This window comes from Ammospiza caudacuta, chromosome Z, assembly GCF_027887145.1.
Source record: "Ammospiza caudacuta isolate bAmmCau1 chromosome Z, bAmmCau1.pri, whole genome shotgun sequence".
In the NCBI taxonomy this organism is placed as follows: Eukaryota; Metazoa; Chordata; class Aves; order Passeriformes; family Passerellidae; genus Ammospiza; species Ammospiza caudacuta.
In genome coordinates, this window is record NC_080632.1 from 68,290,582 (window position 1) to 68,316,685 (window position 26,104).

Below are 26,104 nucleotides of genomic sequence, written 5' to 3' on the forward strand. Positions count from 1 at the left end.
CACGCATGCACAGAGGCAGATCAGCACGCCAGGCTCCTAGCTTTTCCAGGTTGCTGATGTCGGATTTACACGCAGTGAAGGGACCGGTCATTGCAAAAGGGGGCGTGACTGTTTAAAGATTTTTTTCCTCCCATAAAGCATTTTTTTTTTTAAAAACTGACTTTTGCCCCTCCAATCCTCGTCGCTCTTTACGATCCCTCCCTGCCTGCCGCTGCATTCAAGTTTATTTATTTGCCTGCTGGCGTGGTATATTTTTCCTTGCTGCTCTCGCTGCTGCTTCAGAGGGAAAAGGGGAGCAGCTTTTGGGCAAGACCGAGAAGATCTGGGGTGGTTGGTGTTTTCGATCTCCCTGTGTAGTCATCGGAGGGGTGGATTCTTTTACTCTCACCTCCTCCCTGACCCTTCAAACTGTTTTGTCCTTCCGCAGAAGTTGATGTTCACGGGACTGGACCCTGCTTTATCTCAGAGAGGCTCCGGGAGGCTGAATCAGGAGATTTCTGCACCTCGCCGTATCACTCCATTCGTTTCCCGAGCAGGAGAGGCCAACCAAGACCAGTATCATCAGAGGAGTTTGCAGGCTTGATTTTGCACTTCTCCGAGATTTTGCTTTTCTCCACGCCCTCTCATAAAACAATTTGTTTTTTACTTTCATCTCCTTGGTTTCCACGCCGCTATATTTCTTGGATTGGCCGTTCTTTTTTTTTTTTTTTTTTTTTTTTCCTGCCCCCCGCCTTTTTTTTTTTTTTTTTTTTTTTTTTTGCCTTTGCTGTTGCTCAGTCCTTGGTGCATCCACCGCCCAGGAACAGGAAGGACAAGAAAACCACTCCACAAAGTCTCCTTCAAGACACTCCGTGCTGCAGAACAGGCTTCTCAACTCCATCAGCGCAGCAAGCAAACTCCTCAGGGCTTTTGCTTCTTTCCCCCTCTTCCCCTCCCCCCCCCCCCCCCCCCCATTTTTCCCCCCGTGTTTTTGTTTGCTGCTCATTTGAGGGGAGCGGAGGGCCAGAAAGGAAGACACAAACTTTGTGCTTTGACATTTGCGGGTACTTCTCCTCCCGCTACCAGCCGGCGGCCTTTAATATATTGCCCGGACCCCCCGTGGGCTTCCCGGGGAAAGATCTCCTTCTCCTGCTCCTCCCCGCTTTTCTCCCTCGTCTCCCGCTCGTTCGCTCCTTCCATCCCCGCGCACTCCGGCCGTCAGCGCCGCTGGGGCCGCTCGCAGGGGGCGGAGGAATCGCTGCTCTCGCCCGCCCGCCGCGCCGGCGGCCGGTGTATGTCGTGCCGTGGGCTCCGTGCGGAACTCCCGGTGAATGAGAACCGCTCGCCGCTTGCCGCCGCCGCCCGTCTCGGCCCCCACCACCCCCTGCCGCGGTGAGGCTTCCTGAGGGGCCGCGGATCGCCCTCCCCGCCTGCTGCTCGTCTGCGACGCTAAGCGCCCTCCGCTCCTTGCCGCGCGGCGCCCACCGCCTCCGCGCTTCGCTTTTTATTCATTCACCCCAGAACTCCCGCGCCCCGGCTCGGTTCCTCCTGCCTTCCTCCCCGTTCCTATTTTTTTTTTTCCTTTTCCCCTTTTCTTTATTTTTCCCCGCATCCCCCTCGCCGCGCCGCCGGCCGGGCGCGATGCCGCACGTGGAGATGCTGCTGCTGCTGGCGGCCGCGGCGCTGTGGGTGTGCGTGCGCGGGCAGGAGCCCGGCGCCAAGGCGGTGGCCGACCGCTACGCCGTGTACTGGAACAGCTCCAACCCCAGGTACGCGGGGCGGCCGCGGGCGCGCACCGGGCAGGGGATCGGCGGGAGGGCGCGCAGCGGCGCTCCGGCGGCGGAGACCCATGTCGAGAGACCGGCTGCAGAAAAGAGACGAAAACTTTTCCTTTAGGGAGGTTCAGGGCTGCAGCCAGCGATGGTGCGGGCGGGTGGCGGGGCTGATTTTCTCCTCTCCTCTATCCCTTCCCTCCAAGGGTTCACCGGGATCGGCCGCCGCCGGCCCGCAGGAGCGGAATGGATGCGCTCCCGGCGGGGGACACGGGGGCCCCTCGCCGCGGGGCAGCCCTGTCTGCTGCCAGCCCTGCTCCGGGAGCGCGGGAGTGATGAGGGGCACAGGTAGCGGTCCCCCGGTGGTGCCCCGAAGGGTTCCTTTGGCAGGCGTGGTGGCGGCCGGTAGCCGGCCCCGGGCAGGGCTCCGCGCCCTCGGCGAGACCCGCACGGCGCCCGGGTGAGGTGGTTGTCAGGGGCGGCTCTGCCCGGCCGTGCCCTGCGCTGACCTCCCGGCGGGGCCCTCCCGGGCGGGCTGGAGGTGAGCAAGCGAGGTAGGTGCGCCGTCCCGGGCCGGGTCTGCCGGTGCCGCCGCACACAGGACGGCGCATTCCGGGTCCCTGCAGTCGGGGCCGAGTGGTGCTGGCGCAGTCTCCCCGCTCTCCTGGCGCCGGAGGACTCCTAGCACCAGGCTCTGAGTGCAGTTCAGCTCTGGAAAAGGAGGCTTCATTTAATTGTATTTTTTTTCTCCTGGAGTTTTCCCTCATGTTTAGCATCAGAAAATTTCAGTCTTCCTCCAAATGGTATCCATGTGTTTAGGTAAAAAGTCATCTGGGTATTAAATATTTTTGCCTTGTCAAAGTGCCCGTGGCAGGCTTACCTTTTTCCTTTTTTTTTTTTTTTTTTTTTTTGTTTTCCTGGTAAACCTGTCAGGCTAGTCTAAGTAAATTTGGGGACGTTTTATCTTACGTTATCTCTTCTTTATGCTTCTGATACTGCTGTTTGGCTTGAGATTAGCACATTGATTTTTGTCACAGGTCATGTTTTTTAATAGATCTCTGTTGCCTGCAGAAAACTCCACTGCTCGGTATTCCATAGTAGGTTTAAAATAGGTGATGCAAAAGTTAACAAGCAGAATTTTCAAGTGCCCAGGGTTAGTCTGTCCAGCACTTTATTACTGTGCTCCTGTGCTCAACGCCTCAGCAATAAATAATTGGCCCAAAAACTTGAAACAGAAACAATCATGTTTGGGTATGATGAACATCTGTGATTTGAAATGCCTCTCTCTACATTTTCCTCTTTCTACATGTGTTGCTTGAAAAAAACTGCTCAGAGTAAATAAGATGAAAAGTTGCACCTCACATCATCCATCAGAGAACATATGTTCCCAAAAATTGTTTGCCTCTAAAAATCAGAATTTTTATTTCTGTTGTTATGCAAAATGAAATGTAACTGCTAGAATAAAAAAAAAGAAGTTATATTCTCAAGTCCCACTGGGCGAAAGGAGGATCATTGAAAGAAATAGGTGTTACTAAATGCATACATTGCTAGCATAACAGTTAAAACACTTCAAAAATAGCCTTATATTCAAGATTTTTCACTTCTGTTGTCTTATGTGTGATCTTAACTGTGCGTAGGTGAAGACAGTTGAAGGTATAAACAAATGCTTACCTAGTTGGTGGGCATTGCACTGAATTATATTTACGAGGATTCAAGTAAATTAAATCATATATTAATACTATACTACTCTTATTAATCCAACATCAAACATCAGAACACTGCAAAGAAAACTTAGTTTTGTTCTTGCAAACAGTAGAGGAAGAGTTAAATTTAAGATGCTTCTAAACCTTCTGTTTTAAAACCAAACATTTCTTGTCTTAGAATACTGCCCTCTCACAATGGATGTGTCTATTTGGACATGCCATGTCTATTTGTGAGTTAAAAATATGAGTAAGAGCAGGGTGCAGATGCAACTCTCCTTTGTTTTATACAGCGTGCCAGTTTGTGTGTGCTTTCTAAGTAACACGAGCATTACAGAACAACAGGCAAACACCTGAATGGTAGGTGGGGGAGACCCAAAGAAAAGAAAGCACTTCTCTCTTGAATTTGTTTCGTCAGAACCTGAGCTGAAGACAAAATTGTCTTTGGATATCAAAATATTTAGAGCATTTAACAATGTTGCAGGAATAACTTTGCAGTGATTTATCTTCATCTAGAGGCAGACTCAGGAGATGAATGCATGTAGAATAAGTAGAGATGCTTACTTGGTGATAACTATTTGAAATTAGAGGACAAAATATACTGTCATTCTATAAACACAAATAGTAACATTGTGATGGAGCTTACTTTATCATATTTATTCAGAATTAACAAACTGCCATAGAACTAATTAATTCATTTAAAAATTGAAATATTGATCATCTTAATAATGATTAAGGGACTCTAAATTAAGATTAAATTAAAACTTTGAAGAATTTGATAATGATTGTCCTTCTTTCAAATTGGATAGTTTAATTTTTATTAGTATTAGACTACAGCAACTTGCTGAAATATGTAAAGATTTTATTCTCATTGAAAGACACATTAGCAAATTGCTGAGTGACCCAGCTGATAAATGCTCCTAGTGTAAACAATGTTTGGTAAATAAAAAATCAGATGAGTCTATTAGAAAAATTCATATTACATTGCTTGGTTAGTTGACAGAGTTCTGCTAGAACAATTAGAAAGTGTATGGTCATTATTGTCAGCATGTATGAGTAACAAAGTTTTTTATTTTTACAGAGTCAAAGTCAGTTCTTGTAAATGTTTAAAGTATTGCCATGCCTTACTTTTCTTTCATATTTAATTATCAGCATACACCTTCTATAAATACTGTAGTCCAGTTTCTGGTGAAAATATGCTTAGGTATTAAAATTTTGAAGTATAAATAAAATAACTTTTTTTTAGTCCTTTTTTTTTTCCTTTTTCCTTTTTTTTTTTTTTAATTGGAAATGAATCATCAAGTAAACTCAAAAATGTGATTTCTTTTATTTGTTTATTTATGTAGGCTTAGAATTACATGGACGCAAATTCTAACTGTCACCTTAAAGTGCACTAGTCTTTCAGCACTCTTTGCGTGTATGTTTTCTCATGTGGGACTACAAACTATTATCATCAGGGAATATTGTTCTCAAAATAATGCTCAGTTTTGGAATGGAGCTTATTAATTTAATCTTGATTGGTAGTGTCCTTTTAATTACAATTCAGACAGAATGTAGTGTACCAGGGCCAAATTTTGAAGCGGTCTACCTGCGTCATGCCTGCTACTGTTTGTAATCTTGTCACAGTTCAAGCTGAACTACTTGTTTTAATTGTTGCTACATTTTTTTTGCTTGCCAGGATTATGCTTTAAGGTTGTGGTTTCTATTTAGATATTTCCGTGTAAGTTGTTTCAGTGTCAGGTTATGTAGCTTCATAAATTGTTAGTTAGTTTCAGGGTGGTTAAAAATACTTGAATTGCAGGTCTAGTTTCTGGTCTTACATAGAGGCCATAGCTTCTAGTCTCACAAAAGCAAATATTTTTTATTAGGAGTATTACTGGATTTGGCTGCATTTTATATAAGAAAATTGTACACTAAATTCATAGAATAATTATTATAAATCATGGGATGCTGATATATTTTCTCTGTGTATTTATGTGGATAAAATCAGGAAATCAGATGGTAAATAAAGAATTTAGGTATTGAAAAGTAATTTTAACTTCGGTTAGTGATTGCACATAATTAAAGAGGATACCACAATTTGGTCAGTAAGTAGAGGGTTTTTTTTAAAGATATGTATTTGGGGGAAAATGAGTGGATACTTCTGAAAATTCTATGCATAGACCAGAATTTCACAACCTGGATTTCTCAGCCTATCTGGATTTTGTAGCTGCGTATTTAGGAACTGTTTCAGAAAAGCATCTTACTTCTTTGAACTCAATCCTTACACACCTAAGTTCTGTTGCAGTTGTGTGGGTGGATAGATGTGTGCTTAAGTGCCTTCCTGGGCCAGCCAAATTCACAGATTTAGTTTTGAGAAGCTCTGGATGTGGCAGCTCACGCACACCTGGCACTTCTTGGAGAACACTCATGGACTGGATGGATGTCTGAGTGTTTTGCCATCTGTTATGTGTTTGTGGATTTCACCATAGCATGTTAGTTGTATGTGCTGAGGTCATGTGGCTGGTTTTTTGCTTGGTTTGTCTTTTTTTGTTGTTTTCTGTATAGATACAGTTCTGCCTGTGTACAGAGTTGAGGGAAGGCATGCAGAAATGGCTGGAATAGGAAGAAAGCAGTTAAACACATGTTAAGAAAACTAGGAAGTTTTGGACGAAGAAGGGTAAAGTCAAAGTGTTTACTTTAATGTTAGTATTATGTATGAGTTTCATATGTCAAGGGAAGCATAGGAGCCTATGTACTTGGGGTATACATACACATCCTTGTAAATATATTGTACATATATATAAACCTATTTTGAAATAGCATAGCTTGCATTTTGACAGCATTTTATCCAGCAGCTTGCTCTGAGAACTGAAGAAATCTCTGACTGGTTCCTTGTAATTAAAAGATCAGTAGTAGAGCTGTCAATTCTTTACACCTACTTTCTCTGCTTTTAATAGTTTCATTAACACCTGTGTCTCCAAAAGAACATTGGTGCTTATTTTAAAAGTGGGTGTTTGAAGCAGTTTGAAACCTTCTATGGAAAAACTGCACAAAGAACAATAGTTTCACTGGCCTCCACCCTTGTATGAAAGGCAGCTTGTTAAGTGGTACCTGATCTTCATGAAATGCTTCTTATGAAATCTTTTTTGAGTGCATGTAGTCAGGACACTTCATTGCATTCTTCTAGCCCTGTGTGCTTTTTGAGAGGGACAGATAAAGATGAGCCTTCCTTTCTCTCCCCTGTTGCTATGATCTCAGCAATCTACCAGCTTCATGCTGGGCTGAAAAAATGAATGAATGCAATTAGTCCTTGAGGAGTCATGGTCATTACATTCATATGGACAGGCATACGTAATATATATGGCATATGTAATGAGAATATGTATGTATTTCAATGTTTGTATATATATACTTACATATATATACACATATGTGTGTATGTATGCATTGAAATGTGTCATTAGGTGGTGATGTGGTGTACAGTGTATCATGAATATTGTGTGCGGGAAAAAATCTGAAAATTATTTTTTAAATTGAACTCTTCAGTGTTTAGAAAATTAATGGAATTTCCATCAAATTTCCAGGTCTAATCTTCCAGCTAAGGCATTCTGTGTTAAAGTTCAAAGCAGTAATAAGAGAATTATTTGTAGATTCTGTGTTTTAGTTCTTGGCTGTCTTCCAGTTGGCTGTTTCTTCACACGCTGGTAGTTCCCGGGTAGTAGGTGGGGACAGGTAGATAAGCTAGCACTCGGGCACAACAATGTAAAACGAAACAGAGAAGAATTGCATGAGTGTGCTTTGAGGGCTCTCCTAGCTTATTTGAGTGTCTTGTGACTTCTTCAACACGAGTCTGTTGCTGGGTGGAGGACTGCAGCATTGCTGAAATACAAGACTGCCAGGAAAATACATAAAGAAGGTTGGTCATTGGAAACAGCTGAGAGAAGATGCTAATAAGGACACAACCTTTCCTGGTGAAATAAGTAGATAGTAGTTTGTCCATGCCTTTGAGAAGTGCCTCCATTTCTTTGGGTTACTGTTTTTACTTTTTTTTTTTTAATGCAATTACAAGTATTTTAGATCTGCGATTGTCTTCCAATACTCTTTGCTCTGCTACCCAGTTCTGACCTTTGTTTTTTTTAAAAAAAAAATCTTTAGTCTCATGATTAATATTCCAGTGTTTCTGAATGGTCTAATTCACTTTTGAGAATAAAGGGCCCTGTTTTGTTTAAGTTTTTGTTGCGCTTGTGCTTAAAATTTAGTCAGTCAGCAACACACCAACATAATGAAATGAAAACATTTGGTATGAAGTAAACAGATAAGTTATTGCAATTGCATTCTGATGGTGTTACAGTTGTTATGGGTAAGCCATACTGTAAGGTATTTCAGCACAGCTGAATGAAAGAATGGAATCATTCACGCATTAGGAGTCTTCCTTGCATTTTTGCACTCTCCCTTTTCATTGTAGTCTCTCCAAGCTAGATTTTGGTTGAGCTCATTTAAAATGGTGCATATATTTTACAATGTGCAAACATGTATAGATATCTGAAATCCTCTTTTTTAGGAAACTGAGCCTACATTTTTACATTACAAATACATTACAGCACAAATACTATTCCTATCCATTTCATAAAATAATTTGAGTTAAAATGAAAAATGTGAAAATACATGTGTGAAAAAAACCCCAGTGGTCTGTGAGGATTGAGATTGTATTTCTCCATCACAGAATGCCAGAAAAATACAGTAAAAGAAAAATACACCCCAATATATATATGTATATATATTTAATCTGGGGAAACATCCTTCATGTTCTGCTATTGACAGGTTGATGAAAATACCTTGTTAGATTGTAGTTTTATGAAGGAAATTAATTTATTTCAGACTGCTGCAAAATGTAGAGATATATTTTGGTGTCCGTATTTTATTAACTGGTATGCAAAGAGCTTTATGGCCTTTTTCTGTTTAAATGCATGACCAGTAAAAATGCTGTCAAAAGAAAAATCGACTAATGAGAAAATGCACAAAAGTCCTGTTAATTAGCAAGACCTACTTGAATTGCTAATACCAATTAAAGCAAATTCTTCAGGTTCTGCAATTTTTACTTGAAAATTACAATTCTTATTGTCACTTGCGTTATAATCTAGTGGACAAATTTTCCTTTTCCATGCTGACATATTGCATGGAGAAATGACCTTAGACTCAAGAAACCTTTAAGTTATTTTTCATGTTCATTTTTTTCCCTCATCATTAGATCAGCATATTAAACCATTCAACAGTAGTATCTGGAGTAAAAAAATCTTATTTTAGTTTTTTCACTGAGAAACTTTATTTTTTGTTTTTTCTTCAGACTTTTGAAGAACCTTCTTACTTGGTAGGCACCATCTTTAGGTTTTGATTGTAGTGATGAAATGGTGCAGTGTGTAGAGAAGAAATTATTTGTTTAAGAATCATTGAGTGAAGCAAAATAAAAAAGTGTGAGATACATTTACTTTGATGCTGGTCGGCCTCTGCTAAAACATATTTGCTTCATTCTGAAAGGTAAAATTTGGACTCATGACATTTAAAAGGATGCATGTTTTGACAGAATATATCATTTCCCATAATTAATGTTTGCTGTGGAGCATTGACCTTCTTTATTCATTAAAATAATATAATAGTTCCTCCCTGAAATTACGTAGTTTTTCTTGCTTGGGGGTGGATATTGGCATGTTCATATGGTGTGAGCTGTTCCTCAGTAGTAGTTGAGCACTGCAGCTGTTCCCTGGTGGATAGCAATGAAGCACTACCCTTTTTGGTTTTGTGGATTTCAAAGTAGTATTTTTCATATTTCTGTTACAATTCAGGAGAATTTTCTTCTCTTTACAGGCATTCAAATCATTTTATCTTGTCAGACAGGGACCAGCTAAGAAATATATAAATATTGTTGTTATTATAATGCTACTACTGTACATAGGATTTTTTGGTTTAATTTTTACTTCAAATTTGTTTCAAATTTGTAAATAAATTTGTGTATCTTTTCTCAGCCTGTGTCTTTGAAACTGGAGCTGAATACATTCTAACTCTTTTAAGCAAAACCAAACAAAAAAAAATCCCCCAAATTTCTTAATGTCTAGTATTTTGTTGGATTTATAAGGCTGTATAGATAAAATTCAGGGTTTTTTTGAGAGGAGACAAAAAAAGAAAGTATTTTATTTTACTTACTGCTAATTTTAATGATGATTTTTGTAGCAGAGTTGTCAGTCTTCAATGCTAATTTATCAGCATTGGGTAAGGACTTCTAGCAGCTTTAAAGATGTTTGGTCTCCTGCAATTGTTAAAAGTTATTGCAAGAAAATTTGCCAATTAATGCTGTTAATGAGCAGGAAAAACAGCTGCATTGGGTTTTTGTTTGATGGTTGTGGTTCTCCCCCCTGCAACCCCTCCCACTTTATTTGATGTCTAATCAGATTTTCAAAAAATAGTTATGTATTCATACAGGCAGGGCATTTGGTGAGCAGAAGTTAACAAAGTAGGAGCTATCAATCCTGCTCTCTCTTTCCTATTGTTTCCAGAAAAGAAGGAAATAAAGAGAGACTCTGGAATTTGAAAGTATTGACCTTCTGACACGCACACACAGCATGGTCATTGCACTGGCACACAAAGTGCCTTAAGCCACCATAATGGCAAACTGCATTTTTGAAGTCACTGATATGAGAGCCAGCTGGATGGGGGATGGACAGCCAACTGTGATTCTGCAGCTATTTGTAAGTTACCACTTTACAACCAGACAGCTTCACTTTTATATTCCCAAACTTACCACTTTGGAATAATGTTGCTTTGTTCGGCTTAGCCAGGGATTTGTGACTGCTACATAGACTTAGAACCATTTGGTCCAGAGTTGTGTGGTCATTCTTCATAGAAATCTGCTTCACAGAGTAATTTCATTCATCTGGTCGTGGGGGAGGGATGAGAAACCGTGAAGGAACATTCAGATATAGCATTCTTCAAGGAAATTGTGCATCCACATTAGCTAGTTGCTTTTTAAAGGTAAAGGCAGAGATTTGGATCAAGCAGTTAAAGGCCAATTCAGACCAATGTCTGAAGATTATGTGTGATCTCTTGGATAGGCTTTCCATATATAGTCTGGAAAAGACCTAGTATTTTATGTACTGCGACAGATCTTACCCTGGCCCATTTATTTATTTATTTATTATTTGTTTACAGTTATTGCTCCAATACACTTTTACATAATTTTGCAGTTCTCTTGGGACTTAGTTTATTAAAAATTAGTGATCCATCACTAAGTGGGGTACATTACAAATTCTGGTGCTCCCAAAAGGGAGTTTTTGTGGCAAACCGAAAGAAATAATAGGGATACAAAAGCTGCCAAAAAGCGTGCCTACCAATTGCTTATTAATCAGGTGAAAAACGCCTCAGCAACTACGGCTGAATGTGGAACAGTTTATTTTAAATACGAATAAAGATATGTTAAGAGGGCATAGCATCTCTTTGTTTCTAGCAATGTATAATTTAAAAAAAAAGTTAACTATGTGCTGGAGTCAGTGGGGAATTCTTTGAGGTTGATGGCATTGTCAGTACATAGAACTCTTTAAAAAAACTTCTTGCTATTAACAAAAAAATATTAAATATGTTGATTTTTTTTCTGTCAGTTTCTGTCTGTTTGTGGTAATTTATAATAATATATCTAGACAACAATCAAGGCCTTAGAAAAGATGTTTTAAAAAACTTCTATCTTCACTAATCTGGATTACAAGGTATGATAGAAAAAGAACTATTGCTGTGAATATCTGGTTTCCAAAGCTGCCAATCACTTCTGGCACAGCTCCCATCATGGTTGCTGTGCCCATAATTAAATGCCTGTCATTAGTGTATTTTTCCATAACATTTACAATGGAAAAGGCAAGGGGTCCTTCCAGAGCTATGGCTGTCAGGGGAACAATAAAAACTAATTACACACTCTGCTGTCACCATTGTCAGCTCTGCTGTTGGGGGCAAAGAACATTGGAAGTGTGTGCCTAATAATTATATATATATATTATATATATATATATATATATATATATATATATATATGCGCATACACACAATCCCCAATTGGAGAAATTCAGTGCTAGTGAAGTCATATTTACTTGGAAGATTATTCTTTATTCCAAAGATTTTAATTCTAGGGTTATGTTTGTCCCTTCACTTATTGCCAAGTTGCTGACACTTTTGCCTTTGCTTTTGAGCCACATTTGCCTTTCTCTTGTTCTGTCTTGCACACTTCTGGTGAACTGAGCTTCCAATAAAATTGCTGCAATCAAGGCCAGTGTTTGTCTGCATTTAATCAATAGGTGGGAATCATCTTTTGTATGCTTTTGCTTGTGCCTTGTACAGTAAACTGGATTAGAAAAAAGCTGAATGAAAGCAGCTAGTTTGCATGTTCATGTTTTTTTCTGTTTCTAGCCCGTAGTCTGTGGGTTATCTTAAGTGAAATCAGGTTAAGATTTTGGTGTAATGCAGTACTGACTTGAATGAAATGTATGCTTGTTCCATTTATCTTTGCATGTGTATTTCCAAATGTAAGCATAAATGCATAATTGCTGTGTGAATTATCTTAAACACTGTTCTTACGAACATTGAAAGAGTGAATTTGTGTCTTCACACTAATATTTACTATTTATTTTTTTTAAGCTTTTAAAATGAGCATTTACTTAAGCATTTTTTTAGGCCACTGATTTAAAAAGAATATATCCTCAAAACCAGAATTTTGAATATATTTAGGTACCAAGAGTTGCAGACAGTGGCCATATGGGATTTTTAAGACTGCTTGGTGCCTAACTGTCCTAGATTTTATTTCACCTATTTTGCTCATGTAGTTTCTTAAATACCTTCCAAAAAATGGTAAATTTCCCTTAAAATTAGGGAAAATTGTTTAAATATATGCTGTCATTTTTAAAAGTAGAAGTTAGTAGGAGCTGATGGGTAGTAATGAGGAAGTGAAGTCTATTTTTTTGCACTGTATGCCTTGACAGACACTGCAAGGTGTGATTTTTTTTTTTTAATACACTAACTATTGTTGGATTTTTATTGTTGTATTTTTGGAGGTATTCTTATGCAATTTATTAACACAAAAAGATTCTTGAACTGCTTTGGATGGGAGTTGATTTAGGTCCTGTATTGATGATTTTGTGGTGTAGTTCTCCTGGATATGAGGTTCCATTCTTAGGCTTGTCAGTTTTTGTGAGGCTGTGCAATGTTTATGAGCCGAATCTAGAGAGGAAGCGCAGCAGGATGGGACTGCAGAACCCTGTGGGTCTTTATCTGGTTGGGTTCATATAAGTTCTATACTAAAACTTTTTGAACAGCTTTTGCAGAGTTGGGATGTTTAACTTTGTGAATGGAAGAGGGTAAAAGGAAACCTGGTTGAATGAGTAGAGTTTTGCTGTTAGCCATTTCAAAAGTGAGAATTGGCTTACTATATGTGATTAGCAGATAGCCGTTAATGAAACTGTGAGGTGTTGAATGCCCTGTATAGTGTAATATGTTTGGTATGTGACAAAAATAATTAATTTAAGATCATGAGGGTAAAATAAATCAGATATAGTAGTATGCCACTGGAATATTTGTGTTTTGTGTTTTCCAAAGCAATATATGCGCTACTCCTTAAAAATTGAGTGGATCTTGTGAATGCTCAAATAGGATGGAATGATTTCCTGACTGAAATAACTAAACCACTGTATTCAGGAAAGAACTCTTTGTTTTATAGAAATTCGAATAATAGCCTTCTTAGAATAAGAAAGCTCTCTGGATAATGCTACTTCTTGTAAATATAAAATCTTTACTGTATAAGCCATGTAATTTTTTGCCAGTTTACCAAAATAATGAGCAGTTATTCCTGTTGTGGGGTATGTCCCTGTAGTTTGGGATTGCTGAGAAGGCAATTATTCTTATGCATTTTCATTTCATCAAGTATTGAGTATTACATTTTTCTTGGTTTCCAGTGGATTTGCTCTTGTCTAGTAGCTATGAGACAGAGCATGAGATGAAGATACATCTTGAAGGAAGTATAGCTCTTGTTAAATTCACAGAGATACCTATTGATGAAATAAACTTATTTTTGGTAAAATGGAGTCTTGTAAAAAATTCCAATTCTAGTTTTTGGAATTTTACAGGTTGTTAAACTGTATCCATCATTCATGTATGAAATTTGATTGTGTTTTGTTGTCTCTGAGATGGTAGATCCTGTTTTAAGTTGCTTGGCCCAATTTAATACTATGTGTATGTATTTGTAGGGTGTTGCCTGCAAAGTTTCTGGAAATCTTGGAAAATTTTATGTTGATTTTTAAATTACATCTCAAAAGCATCGTGTGAATGTTTAATAACTTTTTGTGTTAATTCACAAATGTTGTAAAGGAATGCATACAGAATTTTATTGAGGAACTTGCATCTCAAAAAGTCTTCAGACAAACTACCTGCTGTGGTAGTTTGCTGCAGAGCACGATCATTTTGTATTACACATACTAGCATAACCCTCACTTAAATACATGACATATAAATCCGTCTCTAAAAATCTCTTTTGTGGATAGAAACTTCATTAGCAGAAGAGTTGAGAATTTTGAGAGCGTAAAGAGATTCTTCATTGAAATAAAACAGAAATAAAACCAAAATAAAAAGAATGTTGTTATTTGCAGTATCTTTAATCAAGGTGGTATGAAATTTCTCATTAAGGTTAAGATTCACATTATCATAACAAGTGACAGTGTGGGTGAAGAAAAAAATTAATTACAGAGGTAGATCATACTTGCATCTCATTATATCATGGCTATTCACTGCATTCAAATTCTGAGCAAAGCCTTCTCTGTATCTTAATTATATAAAACTTACTTGAAATGAACACTTTATGAGGAGAATCTTCATATTTAGTGCTTCTTCTCCAAAGCATGATAGTTAGCCTTAAAAAAAACCCAGCTTTTTTTAGTGATTTACAGCATTACTTTATTATTACTTTCTCAGATCCTGTGTCTGACTGAATTGCATTTTATGGCTTACTGTAAAAAGAAATCTCCGTTTTCCATTTTCCATACTAGCTGTCTTGATTTAGTGCTCTTATAATGGCCTTCCTCAGAACACAGCATTTGGAAGACTTTCCTAAGCACTTAATTTTAGGTGTGGAGTTTGGAGGTAATGTGTTGTTACTGATGAAAGCAATTTTGCCTTTGTAACTTCTCTGAGTGAATCAGATCATTGTGGTGCCCAATTAGGATTTCTGTACTTGTTTTTTTAATGGATGACAGAGGAATGATTGCTTCTTCTCTCTTTTTGCATGCTTATTTACTTCATAATGCTAGTATAGTGGATGCATGCAAGACTTAATTTTTAGATCAGGCTTTGTATCATGTTGGTTTGCCCAGTCTTCCTGAATTAACAGTTTTCCTTCAGATTTAGTCCTATGCTTAAGACAAAATATTGTCTGCTTTCCACCATGTCATGGGTATGTCTGAGACAAAATGAGTCCTGGTAGTATCTTACGTCCCAAAAGCATGTGATGTACCCAGGTGAGTAAGTTAGGTGGTTTTCAGCTAAATGTTCTGGACACTAGTACTGTTACTTGATTCCTGTTAGGGGTAGATTTGTTACTGGTGTTGGTCTGAGAAACACTCCCATCTTTGAGAAGGAAGAGAAATACTAATTTCTCAAGATAATTTCATAGGTTTTAGGACGAACATTGCCTGTGCTCCCAGCTACTGTAGTTGGCATCAGTGTAGTAATGCTTTTGTTTAAATAATGTATCAGAGGAAAGAACATTGTTTACCCAAATACTCCTTGCATGAAGTTGAGAAACTATCTCAAATGGCATGGTAACATAGTCTGACCAGATGCTGTGCTATATTTGCATGAAATTCCCATTGAATTTACTGAATGTTTTTTTTATTTTATAAGTAGCAGTAGTAGAAGGGAATGAAGTAAGTATCCACTGTTCAGTTGACAGTACTTCACTATGCCCAAGTCTCTTCTTTTATTCCTCTCTAAATTTCAAAACATTACTAGTAATCCTAAGATGTTTTGAACAATAGAACATGATTAAGGTCTCTAAAATTTTTTACCCTGTGTTTTCATTTACCACTTTTTCAAAGCCCACTGATTTTGCTTTTTATTTTGGTTGTTGTTTACTGAATGTTTGCTCCTCATAAAAACTACAATTTTGAGTGTGGTTATGTATTTATTTTGTAAAATTTATTTATCCATATATTGATTAAAATTTTCACCCTGAGTATGAAGTTAGTAGATGATTTAAAAGATGGGTAAGAGACATTTAAACACAGTACAAAAGTGCCCTACTTATTTGAGACTTGGAAGCCTCGTAACTTTATTATTTTGAACTCTGTTTCATAAACAAAGATTTCTTATTTACTCAGGAATCTTACATCTGTTGTAGGTGTGTTTGTGATTTCCTTTAGTTTTACTGTGGTTTTATGCTTCCATGCTTATAAGCTTTCCTGCATTTCCCTAAAGTGAGAGGAATAGAATTGGAAATTCCATGTAACGTTGGCAAGTTTTTTTATCAAACAAATGCAACATTCTCCAGTGAAGCAGCTTGAACAATCAAAACTTCATGCATCAGAAAATTGAACATGCACAGTGGAAAGATGCATCTGTTCTGCTCTTGATGCCCTTTATCAACAGGGCTGACATAAAATGTTTTTTTTTTCCCAAAGATCCTGACACATCTGAAGCTAAAGCTGTAATTTTTCCTGCTTTAACAGTAGCTTGTCAGTTTCTTTGACTCAAAACTTTCAGTGGAATCTAACATGGGAAAGAGCATGTTGAGACAGGACTCCAACCACTCTAAACAAAAAATCATATAGCTGCCTTTCAGTTTGAACAGGTAAATTATGATTGTCAGTCCAGTTGTATTTTACTGTCAGAAATACGATTTTTGAGAGGAGGTTTTTTTTGTACTATGTGGATTGTTATGGAGAGTAAGAGGAGAAACTAATGGAGAAGGAGGTGACATTCTCTAAATTGCAACTTCAGTTTTCTGCCATGGCATGTCTTTTGATTTTGTTGGCTTTTTTTCTGCCAGCTTCTTGAAACAGGTGAATACTCCTACAGAAGTGTGAATGCAATGCAAAAAGAAAAATAGTCCTAAAATTTTAGTGAAAAAAAAGTTTATTTAAAAACATTTACTTGTACTGTCATTACTTATGAAGCATCCATGTAACTTTGGTCCTTAATGTGATAAAAGACAGTTCTTGACCTTTTTTCTGTCATTTTTCACTTGATAAGCTGAAAGTGTGTTTCTTAATATGATTTTTGAACTTCAGGAGCTTGTATCTCTGGAAAAGGCTGCATTGCTATAATCTATGGTCATGCTGTGGTTTGATGTCATGCCAGGACCTAGGTGTTGCAAAGAAAATGAGTGCTTTACGTAGCTAATGAGGGGGGCTTTCTTTGCAAACGTCATTTACTTGCATCACTTTAAATGGATTTGGTATCCTACTGGATTTGCTACTACTATGGCGATAGCTACCTGGTGTGTGATTTTCAAACTTTGCTAATCAGCTTTAGGGGAAGAACTACTTTCCTAATTACAAGTGGCTGATTACTCTTCAAACAGAAGTTGTTGTGACTGTAGGGTGTCCTTTTATCTTTCTTGCCCCCTTCCCTTTTCCTTTTTCTCTTTTTCTTCTGTGACCATGAGTATTTCCAAGAAGAAATACTTTTTTTGTAATCTGTTTATCCCTTTTATTTCACCTTGTGCGAATAATACCAGGACTAAGCATTCCCAGCTAGTGTGTTCTGCCTGGAAGGAGCCATGAAATGGTGGCTTGAAACTGCAGTAAGTATTGATTGGGTCCCTGAGCAGAGCCTTGCTCAAAGCTCACTCCGAAGAATTGAAAAGGGCCTATTGTTCCTTCTTAGTCAGTACTCCATAGCCAAGGCTAAAGTATGCAAGTGTTAGGAGAAGAAGAAAGGCAGTGGGGGAAATAGAACAGTGACTACAGCTGAAGGCGTAACTGCTCAATGCTGAGGGAAGGGAAGCTTCCCACAGAAAAGGGGCAAAGACTTTATATGGCTCGCATAAAGCTTTGCAGAGGTGGAGTGTCCAAAACAATCCTTTTTCTTGTGAGGTGCTAGATGAACACAGCTTTCATATCGTTTAGGTGGGGTGTGGAGACGAGGTGCAAACTTTTTCCTTTAAGAGATGGTTCCTCCCAAAGACTCTGCAATCCTTTGTGAACAAGTAAGCAATAAAGGTGGATTATTGGGCAGCTCTTGCTGCTTCACAGTTTGAGGCTCTAATCAAAGCAGTGATGGATGGAGTATTTGGGAGAGTTTAACCACTGCTGTTCTGTTCCACGTAGCTGTTGCCTGGCTGTACAGAAAAAAGGCAAAATGCAGAGGATGTAGTTTAATTAGGCTACCACTTCTTATTGATTTATTTGGAAACACCGCTTGGCAATAAACACAGGCTGCAGATTGTTGTGCTTTCCTTGGCCAGCCTGTGGTCATTGGAGAAGCTTCTGCCAGCCAGTGCCAGGTGGGTGATGGACCCTTTCTTTAAGATGCAGTGGGGAGCTGTCTGATCTGTTTGTACTTTCCTATCCACTTTCTGTTTTCCTTAGAAGATTTTTTACCTAAGTTCCCTTAAAATTCTTGTTTGCCAGGGTATTTCACCTCATTATTGGGTAAGTACTTATGTTGCGTGGCGGGTAGTACAGCCTAGTACATTACATTCACCTGAACTGAATCTCTCTATGCATAGAGATCCCTGATGTGCTGTCATGAAAGTGGAATTCATCTCGCCAGGTTTCCTAACTCCCTCCCTCCTTTCCTGCCCAAGAAGATCCTTCAAAGAAAAAATAGGATTAGCATTGTACCTGCTGCCAGTCTTAAAAAAAAAAAAAAAAAATCTATCCCTGCTGATTAATTTTTGCTTCTGGATCAGTGATCCTTAAATATGATGAAAGAGATGTCTCACACATTTCACAATGGTCACCTGCCCTCCTCCCTTTCTATTTTGTCTCAGTTATGTTCTCCGTTCCATCCTGTCTTTCAGTCTAGATGATGTAAGGAAACTTCAAAGGACCCATGACCTCCTTTTTTTCCAGCTTGAAAGACAAAGCCTTGCCCTCTGCGTTTCAGACTACGGAAATGACAGTGTATCTATCTCATTATTGTAAAGGGTATTGGAATATTTTGAATATGAAAGGATCTGTATAAAAGCAAATTCTGTTTACTTCACCTCAGATGGGAATAGGATTGTCTTTTTACTGCACTAGTCCTTTATCCAAGAAGGAGAAGTGCTTCACAGTGTGCTGATAACAATGAATCTGCGCTGTGTTTTGCTTGCGCCGTCTAGCAGCGCTGTAACAGGAAGAACTCAGTCTCCATGTGTTGGGTAGAAGAGGTTGAGACAAGGATGGGAATTATCTAAAGTATAAAAATGCTGTTGATGAGAAACTTGAAGTTCAGTGCTTTAAAGGGAGCGAAAGCATTGTTTTTCAAGTTGATGGAGAGCAGTACTATTTAAAAGTGAAAAAGATGACTTCTGATAGGCAGGTGACAGATTATTGTAAATGCTGTGGAACAATGTGCCTCAAATTTTAGTTCACCAGAATTTTATTGTAAATTGACTTACTTGGTGTCTAGAATGCTTTGAGGTATAAAATCTGGTTGAAGTATTGTATTGTCACCCCATCGCAAACATTTTTCTCCTTTTTCCCCCAATGAGAAGCATACCCTATGTGAATATTATATGCTCTGTAATTATTATATTATAGTCAGATCCTGTTCACAATCCTGTATCTATTTTGAATGCAGAAATGCATGGTTGAGGGCATTTGTAATTATATATAAAAGAGGAAGCTTTATGATTGTTTTTTTCTGCAGTAAATCTGTGTTCTTTTGAACCAGTACTTTAAACACTTAATAAATTTGCATCTTCTTTTCTAGTATTAAAAAGAATTTTTGTGTATGGCTCAAGTGCAAAGTTGACTTCCAATACAGCCCGTATCAGGAAACAAGGAAGGCCCTTGTCTGGGCTGCTTTTCTTTCGTGATTTTTTTTTGTTTGTTTGTTTTTTGGTTTTTTGTTTGTTTTGTTTAGTTTTTTTAAATACTGTTCTCATTTAGGTTTATGCCTCCCTTCCTCAAATATCACAACAATTTTATATTATGATTGATACTTTACAGACAGGAAAATTCAGAGTTGCTTCTTTTGCATCAATCAGAACAATTTTCTGTTCCATAAGCTGTAAGATTTTTATTTTAATCTTGAAGCATGTGTATATGATAGAGTGTAAAATGTCTGCATTCTGGAATTGTTTATTTGTAAACTTGGAAATCTACATATGGTTTCATTGTATTTGCCAAATTAACTATTGTCAATGACAATGATTTTTGAATTGACTGGCACTTACTAAAATAGAATGACCAATCAAATGTACTCATGTGATGTTTTTTCAGCCTCATGCCAAAAAAAAAAATCAAAATTGTGCTCCGTCACTACTCTAGCTGAAATTTCAGCTGTAGCCATGAGTTTTCTAGAAAGCTTACAAGTCTCTACTTTTTTTTTTGTCTCTGCAATCCTGCATTTGTCTCACAGCTCCATAATGCAACATTATTTTTTACACTACTCTTCTAACCAACTGTTTTCCCATCCTAGCAGAACTCTGTTTAAAACAGATAGTTATTGGTACTTACTATTGCACACTCAGTTACATTTGTTTTCCTCATAATTTTTTGATTCTATTATTCTGTAAACATTTATTTGAATTTCAAATAAGTACAGTAACTCTCCCATATTATTGCAAAATACTCTCTTTCATGCACGAGTCATGCCCACTGTTTCTCTAAGAAGTTCTAAATTTACTTTTCCTATTTTGTAAGAACAAAATTTTATAATGGACATATGTTACTACAAAATTGAATGAATTTATTGCAATATTTTTATTTAATTATTTAAAAAATTTAATTCTCTCAGGGTTTTCTTAAAAGGATCTCAGTTAAAATGCTGTAAGGGCTGGGAGGTGTGCTGTTTCTCAAAAAAATCCTCTCAAGAGTGTTTTATTTGTACTAGGAGTTTGCAAAGAGCAGAAATTTGTAACAGGTGTTCTGACAAAGACCTGTTAGAAGTGTTTCTCCATCTCCACGAGGACTGAAGCAATGCATGAGTTGCATTACCTTGTGCTCTGATAACAGTTCACACTGGAAAAGACATTTTTTGAGAACAAAGGAGGAAATCCCCTCATCATCTGTGCTGGTGTTGATTTGCAGTTCATCTTCACCATTAACAGTTTCTTGGGGTTTTTTTGGTGCAGCCCGTTTCCCATGGAAGTTTGGCCGTTTAATGAATTAATTGAAATCACAAAAATGGTAAATTTTTGTTCTCCCTGGGCACAGAGTTTGTTCCCAGCTAGTTCCTTGCTTTGGATAGATGAGTCAGGGATGTACACAACCTCCTAGCTTTAGTTACTGTGTCTTTGCCCCTGTGTTAAAACTTCAGAGAGGAGTTGAATTTATGTTTTTCTATATTTGTTAACCAGATTCTGCATTGATTTCTTCATTTGTGACTAATGAGAAATGTAAGAATGAGGTTTAGAACAGCTAAGCTTAACTTAGCTTGTTTAGTCAGAAACAATAGCAAACAATGGTACTGTAAGTGAGCAAAATAATTTTATTTCTTGACAGTCCAGTACTGGTTTTCATTGCTATATTTCAGGACATGAAATTCTGGAAAATATACTGGTCTATATTCTTACTTATGCATTTAACTTGTTCTTGGGAAGGGTTATTGGAATTGCTCCTTTGGCCTCACTGATATATCTTGAATGTATATTTCATATTTCTGTTAATTAAATCAATTAAATAAAAGCAATTGTTGCCAAGCAGTTATGTCTAAGTAATTTTCCTTCTATTTTTCCTTATTCTTCACGTTTGTGTGTATCCCTTACTTCCCTGTTTCTCATTTAACACAACAGTTTCAATATCGTAATTTGGATTTTACAGCCAGAAAAACTTAGGATGCATCAATGAAGGTTCTTTTTGAAGCATTAAAATCTGCTTCTCTAGAGTCCACAACAAGCATGGGTTTTTTCTTTTGCATAATTGCTTAGTCTTTTGTGATGTATTAGAGTGGTTGTACCAAAAGGGCATAATAAAGTATGAAAATAACAGGGAGGACCTTTTAGATCTCCATTGTAATTTATAGTCTCTTACCTGAACTAAAAGTTCAAAAGAACCTAGTTCTACATCATTTTTGTAAATAAAACATGAAAATGGTTGTTTTATCTCTGCAAGTTAGGTACAAGCCTAAATCATACCTAAAAAGCAAGTGCTAGATGGCATACTTGCTGATTTGACACAATGATTCTCTCCAAAAGCTGCTGTTACTCTGCCTCATGGAATATTAAAATTGGCATGTTTTACAATGATTTGTACAAGTTTCAGTAGATAAGATTCATGATATCTGGTCTATCATTTTTCCTTACTGGAGAATAAAAAAGGTGATGCAGATTCATATATGTGTACATTTATGCATGACATTTAAACTAATTGGTCACATTTTTTAAAAAATGTAATGAAATTTTGGTCCAGTATCTGTTTAAATACTTGGAACATGTTATTTAAATGTCTGTCTGATCAGGCACCTCTCTAGAGTATGGTGACATTGCAGTGTTTTAAAACATTATGAAATTCTGAATGACTGGTTTTATATGTATCTGTTAAGATATTTTGATGCTTGTGCATAAAATAGTTTAAAGAAACTTAAAATTTATAATGTGCTTTGTCATGAATAATCAGTAAACAGAAATAGTTTGATTTTTCAATCTGATCTTTTACTTGAGTGGTCAATCTCTGACATGCTTGGATAAAATTCTTATTTTCAGAAATGGATTTTGCAAATATAATGCCTCAAAATGCAAAATTTATAAATTTCTCCTCGCGAACAGATGTGCCATTTTATCCTTAGGGCTTTAGATTATGAATTACATTAATTCATAGGCTTTCAACTTTATTAATGCAGAATTTTAAAATTCTGGTTGCTAAAATATTTTTAAAAACCCTATGTAAGTTATAGCAGTTTTTGAAGATATGTAAATTGCACATTTTCCTTCAGTTTTGAGTGCATTTTCTTACTAAACTGCAACAATTGGCCAGTTCATAATCTTAATTTTCCAGAGCCTCTATATTTGACATAGGTGTTCAAGAATGCCTTTTCAAAAACTTGTCTAAATAATTGCTGAAATGAGAGAAAGCTTTCACTTACTTGGTGAATTGTAAAACACACACACAAAAATCCTGGCTCTTTGGAAGGGTTTTTCATGGGCTTTTCATGAAGGTTAATAGAAAATAAAGAAGTGTAGCAACGTAGTGTTTGTTTGAAGAATCTGAGCCAAGGTGTCTATTTATCTCTAATGGAGGATGACAACGAAGGATTTAAGAAGTCACCCCACTTATTGTCGCAAACACAAAAACCTTCCGCCTGCATCTTTCAACTTGCTTCATCACTTCTGAAGAAGCAATGGGCAAACTGCTGAATTTTTATTAATCAGCTTAACCTAATGAGATGAAAAGACCTTCCCAGAATTACTGAGGCACACATATGAGAAAATGATTTTGAATGCTTTCACATTTAGGCATTTTCTTCATACCACCTGGGAAAAGGCAGACCTCTGTTCTGCTTCTGGTTCCCTCACCTGCCTGCCTGCCTTCCTTCCTTCTTTTTCCTTCCTCATTTCAGATCTTCTGTAAGCATATGTTTGTGATGCGTTCCCCCATACCCTGCCAGGAGCAAGTGAAAGGAAGACATAATGTAGTTTTGGATGGAAATACCTTTGGGAACTGAGGCAAGAAAGCCTAAGCTTATAAAACATGACTCTTCTGATGGGGGCCCTATTTGGAGAGTTTCCTCTTCTAAATTCTTCTTTTCCTTTCCCTCCCTCTCTCCCTCCCCCCATCTCCCTCTCCTTTTCTCTTTCTTGTCAAGCCCACTTCATAAATGGTAGCAGCTGGAGATCTTTTTAGTGGCATTCAGGGATTACTGCCCTTCAGGATTTTAATAAGCCCCACTGCCTGAAATGCCTATGAGGGTGCTCTCTGAGACAATTACCATTCAGGGCTGGGATTGAGGGCTCTTCATGGCCCAGATGGCTAAGGGGCTGTGTATGGGGAGATAGCTTCCCTGAACAACAGATCAGTGGAGCAAAGAGAGCGTGTGGGCCTTTTTTTTCCCTCTTTTTTTCCTTCTCCCCTCCACCCCCCACCGGCCCCCCTTTCTTTTCTCTCTTGGCTAAGTTGAGAAGTGGGGAGAAGGAGAAAAGGAAGTGAATAAGGGGGTTCTATCACTTTGCAGCTAATCAAAGCTAAGTTTGCTCATCCTCTTATACATAACTGGATTTAAACTGTGACCTCTTAAGAACTGCAATTTGAGGTTACATATCCCTATTCACTGTAAGGCAGCTGCTCTTTGTAATTTAAAAATACAATACCCCTGATTATGAGGAGTATTTCTTAGCTGCTCTCATAGGAAGAAATAACTTGGAAACAACTAGAACAAGATCTCTTCTTGTTTTAGTACTGGGAACAGAGGACAAAAATTACAGGCAAAAGTAGCTGGTAGCTGTGGCCCTGTGGGGCTGAGAAATACAGCTGGTTGACAGAAGGCAAGTATTTAGCTGAAAGGAGTTGCTCATTTAGTTTTGCTTTTACCTGCAGTAAGGTAGGGCTTCTACATGAGGCACATAGAAATTAATTGGTGGGCTTCTGAAAAGAATTTTTCCTTGGACAAAATCTTAACCACTGAAGTAAGGGAAGGGCATGGCTTAGAAGAGAAAATTTGAATTCTTTTTTTGCAAGGACAGCTCCTTAGTGACTTAAGTACACGCAAAACTAATTTCTATACAGCCATACCTTTTGGGTCTTGCAGTCCTGTGCAAGAAGTGGAAAATGTGTCTTATTAGGTGAGCAGCTGTTCCCTGTCTAGATGGACAGACATTACTTTTTAATCTTTGGACCCCCTGGTGTCAAAAAAACCAATTTGTGCCTCTTCACATTAAAATTAATATTTGTGGTACAGAGTTCAATTGCTGCCCATTTGCTTTTGACTCAATGAATGCTTCATTCATTTAGTTCACATTTAATAAGAAAATAAAATACATCCTGTAAAGAGAGAAATCGCCTTAAATAAAAAGCATATAGCTGGACTGTCTTATGGCCGAATAGTTTGGATGAATGGGACTAATTCTGTAGTAATTGATCTTGAGGATTCTTCTCCCATATCCCAGTAAGATGTAGCAAGTTAATTTGTGGAATGGCTGAAACTGCAAATCAAACTGTAAAAAGAGTATTTGACTGGTCTTTCAGAAAAATAATATATATGAATTTGTGGTAAAATTTTGCTGATAATGTATATGCAAACAACTCTGCTTCATAAATTGTTTGTTTCAAAGAGTTTCATGAAATTAAAGCAGGATGATAATTCCTTACTTTAGAAAGTGTGGCGATGGCTAGGGCACACAGTCAGGTCCTCCTGTTTGTTATAACACTTCTGAACTCTTCCTCCTTTCTCTAAATATTCAAGAATTCTTAAGTAGAGTAGTTGTGTTGAGGGATATCTCTGCAGTTGAGAAGTCATTTGTAACAGAAATAGTAATGGAGGATGACATTTCAGCTCATTGAAATAATTGGGATAATAACGGGAGTGAAAAAGGTGAGTAAAAAAGGTTTTAAGAAATAATAGCTTTTTACATAGTATCTTTTCAGTCCTCAAATTCAATTTACATGAGAGCATTATAAATTAGAACGATTTATTTAACATTGGTACTTGATTCTTAGGTTCAGCTTGAATTTATAAGACTGGACAACCTCAGCCAAAGATTTCTTGTGTATATATAAAGAGTACTTCACAGAGTTTTGTGTATATCTTGTGACACTTCAGCTATGGTTGCAAGATGTGTAGTTTCATGCTGGCACATCTAGGGTCTTATTTTGATTATAAATACATGCAATGGTGCAGATAGTATAAATTGTGCTCTTAAAGGACAGTAGTGGGATTCACTGGTTGTCATAACATTAGGTGAATAGAAGACTGGACTAAGAATGTCATGCTGAATCAGGCCAAAACCATTTAGAGTAATCAGGCTGAAACTGTACTATATACAATATTTACTATTTACAGGCTGCAGAACTATTTACAATAATGGTACTGTGTTTCTGTCTGTACATGTAATGTTATAGCTGTGTATTGAGCTCCTAGTTTTAATTATAATTTTTGATAAATACAATTTTTTTTAAATTTTCAAAATATTTCAAGTTTCTGCTATGTGTGATTTATGTCAGGAATGGTGGATTTTCAGGGGGACTTTTGTTCTCTCTTAATTGCCATGTGCATCTCATCACCTCTGAGCATTGCTGCAATATCCAAATGTTGATCAAAATAAATATTTAAGCTCCTGTGTGATATTGCATATACAAGATATATGATCATGTTCTTCAGATCATGGTCAACATCTGGGTGTTCCAACATCTGGGTATACTTCTCAATCTTCAAGGTTTTCCCAGGATTTCTTGTGTGTCTCTTTTTTCTTCCCCCAGTACTAGGATAGGTCTAATTTTTAATGCCATTAAGAGGTTAATTTCTCACTCACTATCTTCTGTCATGATTCCTAGTTAATAGCAAACCCTGCTA

The 26,104-nt window shown here is 37.7% G+C and overlaps 1 protein-coding gene across 1 annotated transcript in view; it reads left to right on the forward strand.

Annotated features, from left to right (window-relative positions):
• Window positions 1–1,093: 1,093 nt before the first annotated feature.
• Window positions 1,094–26,104, forward strand: part of EFNA5 (ephrin A5) — a 167,199-nt gene continuing 142,188 nt past the window's right edge. The window contains exon 1 of the mRNA XM_058824415.1: window positions 1,094–1,748. Coding sequence (XP_058680398.1) covers window positions 1,621–1,748 — 128 coding nt within the window. The 5' untranslated portion in view covers window positions 1,094–1,620. The remainder of the gene's footprint in view (window positions 1,749–26,104) is intronic.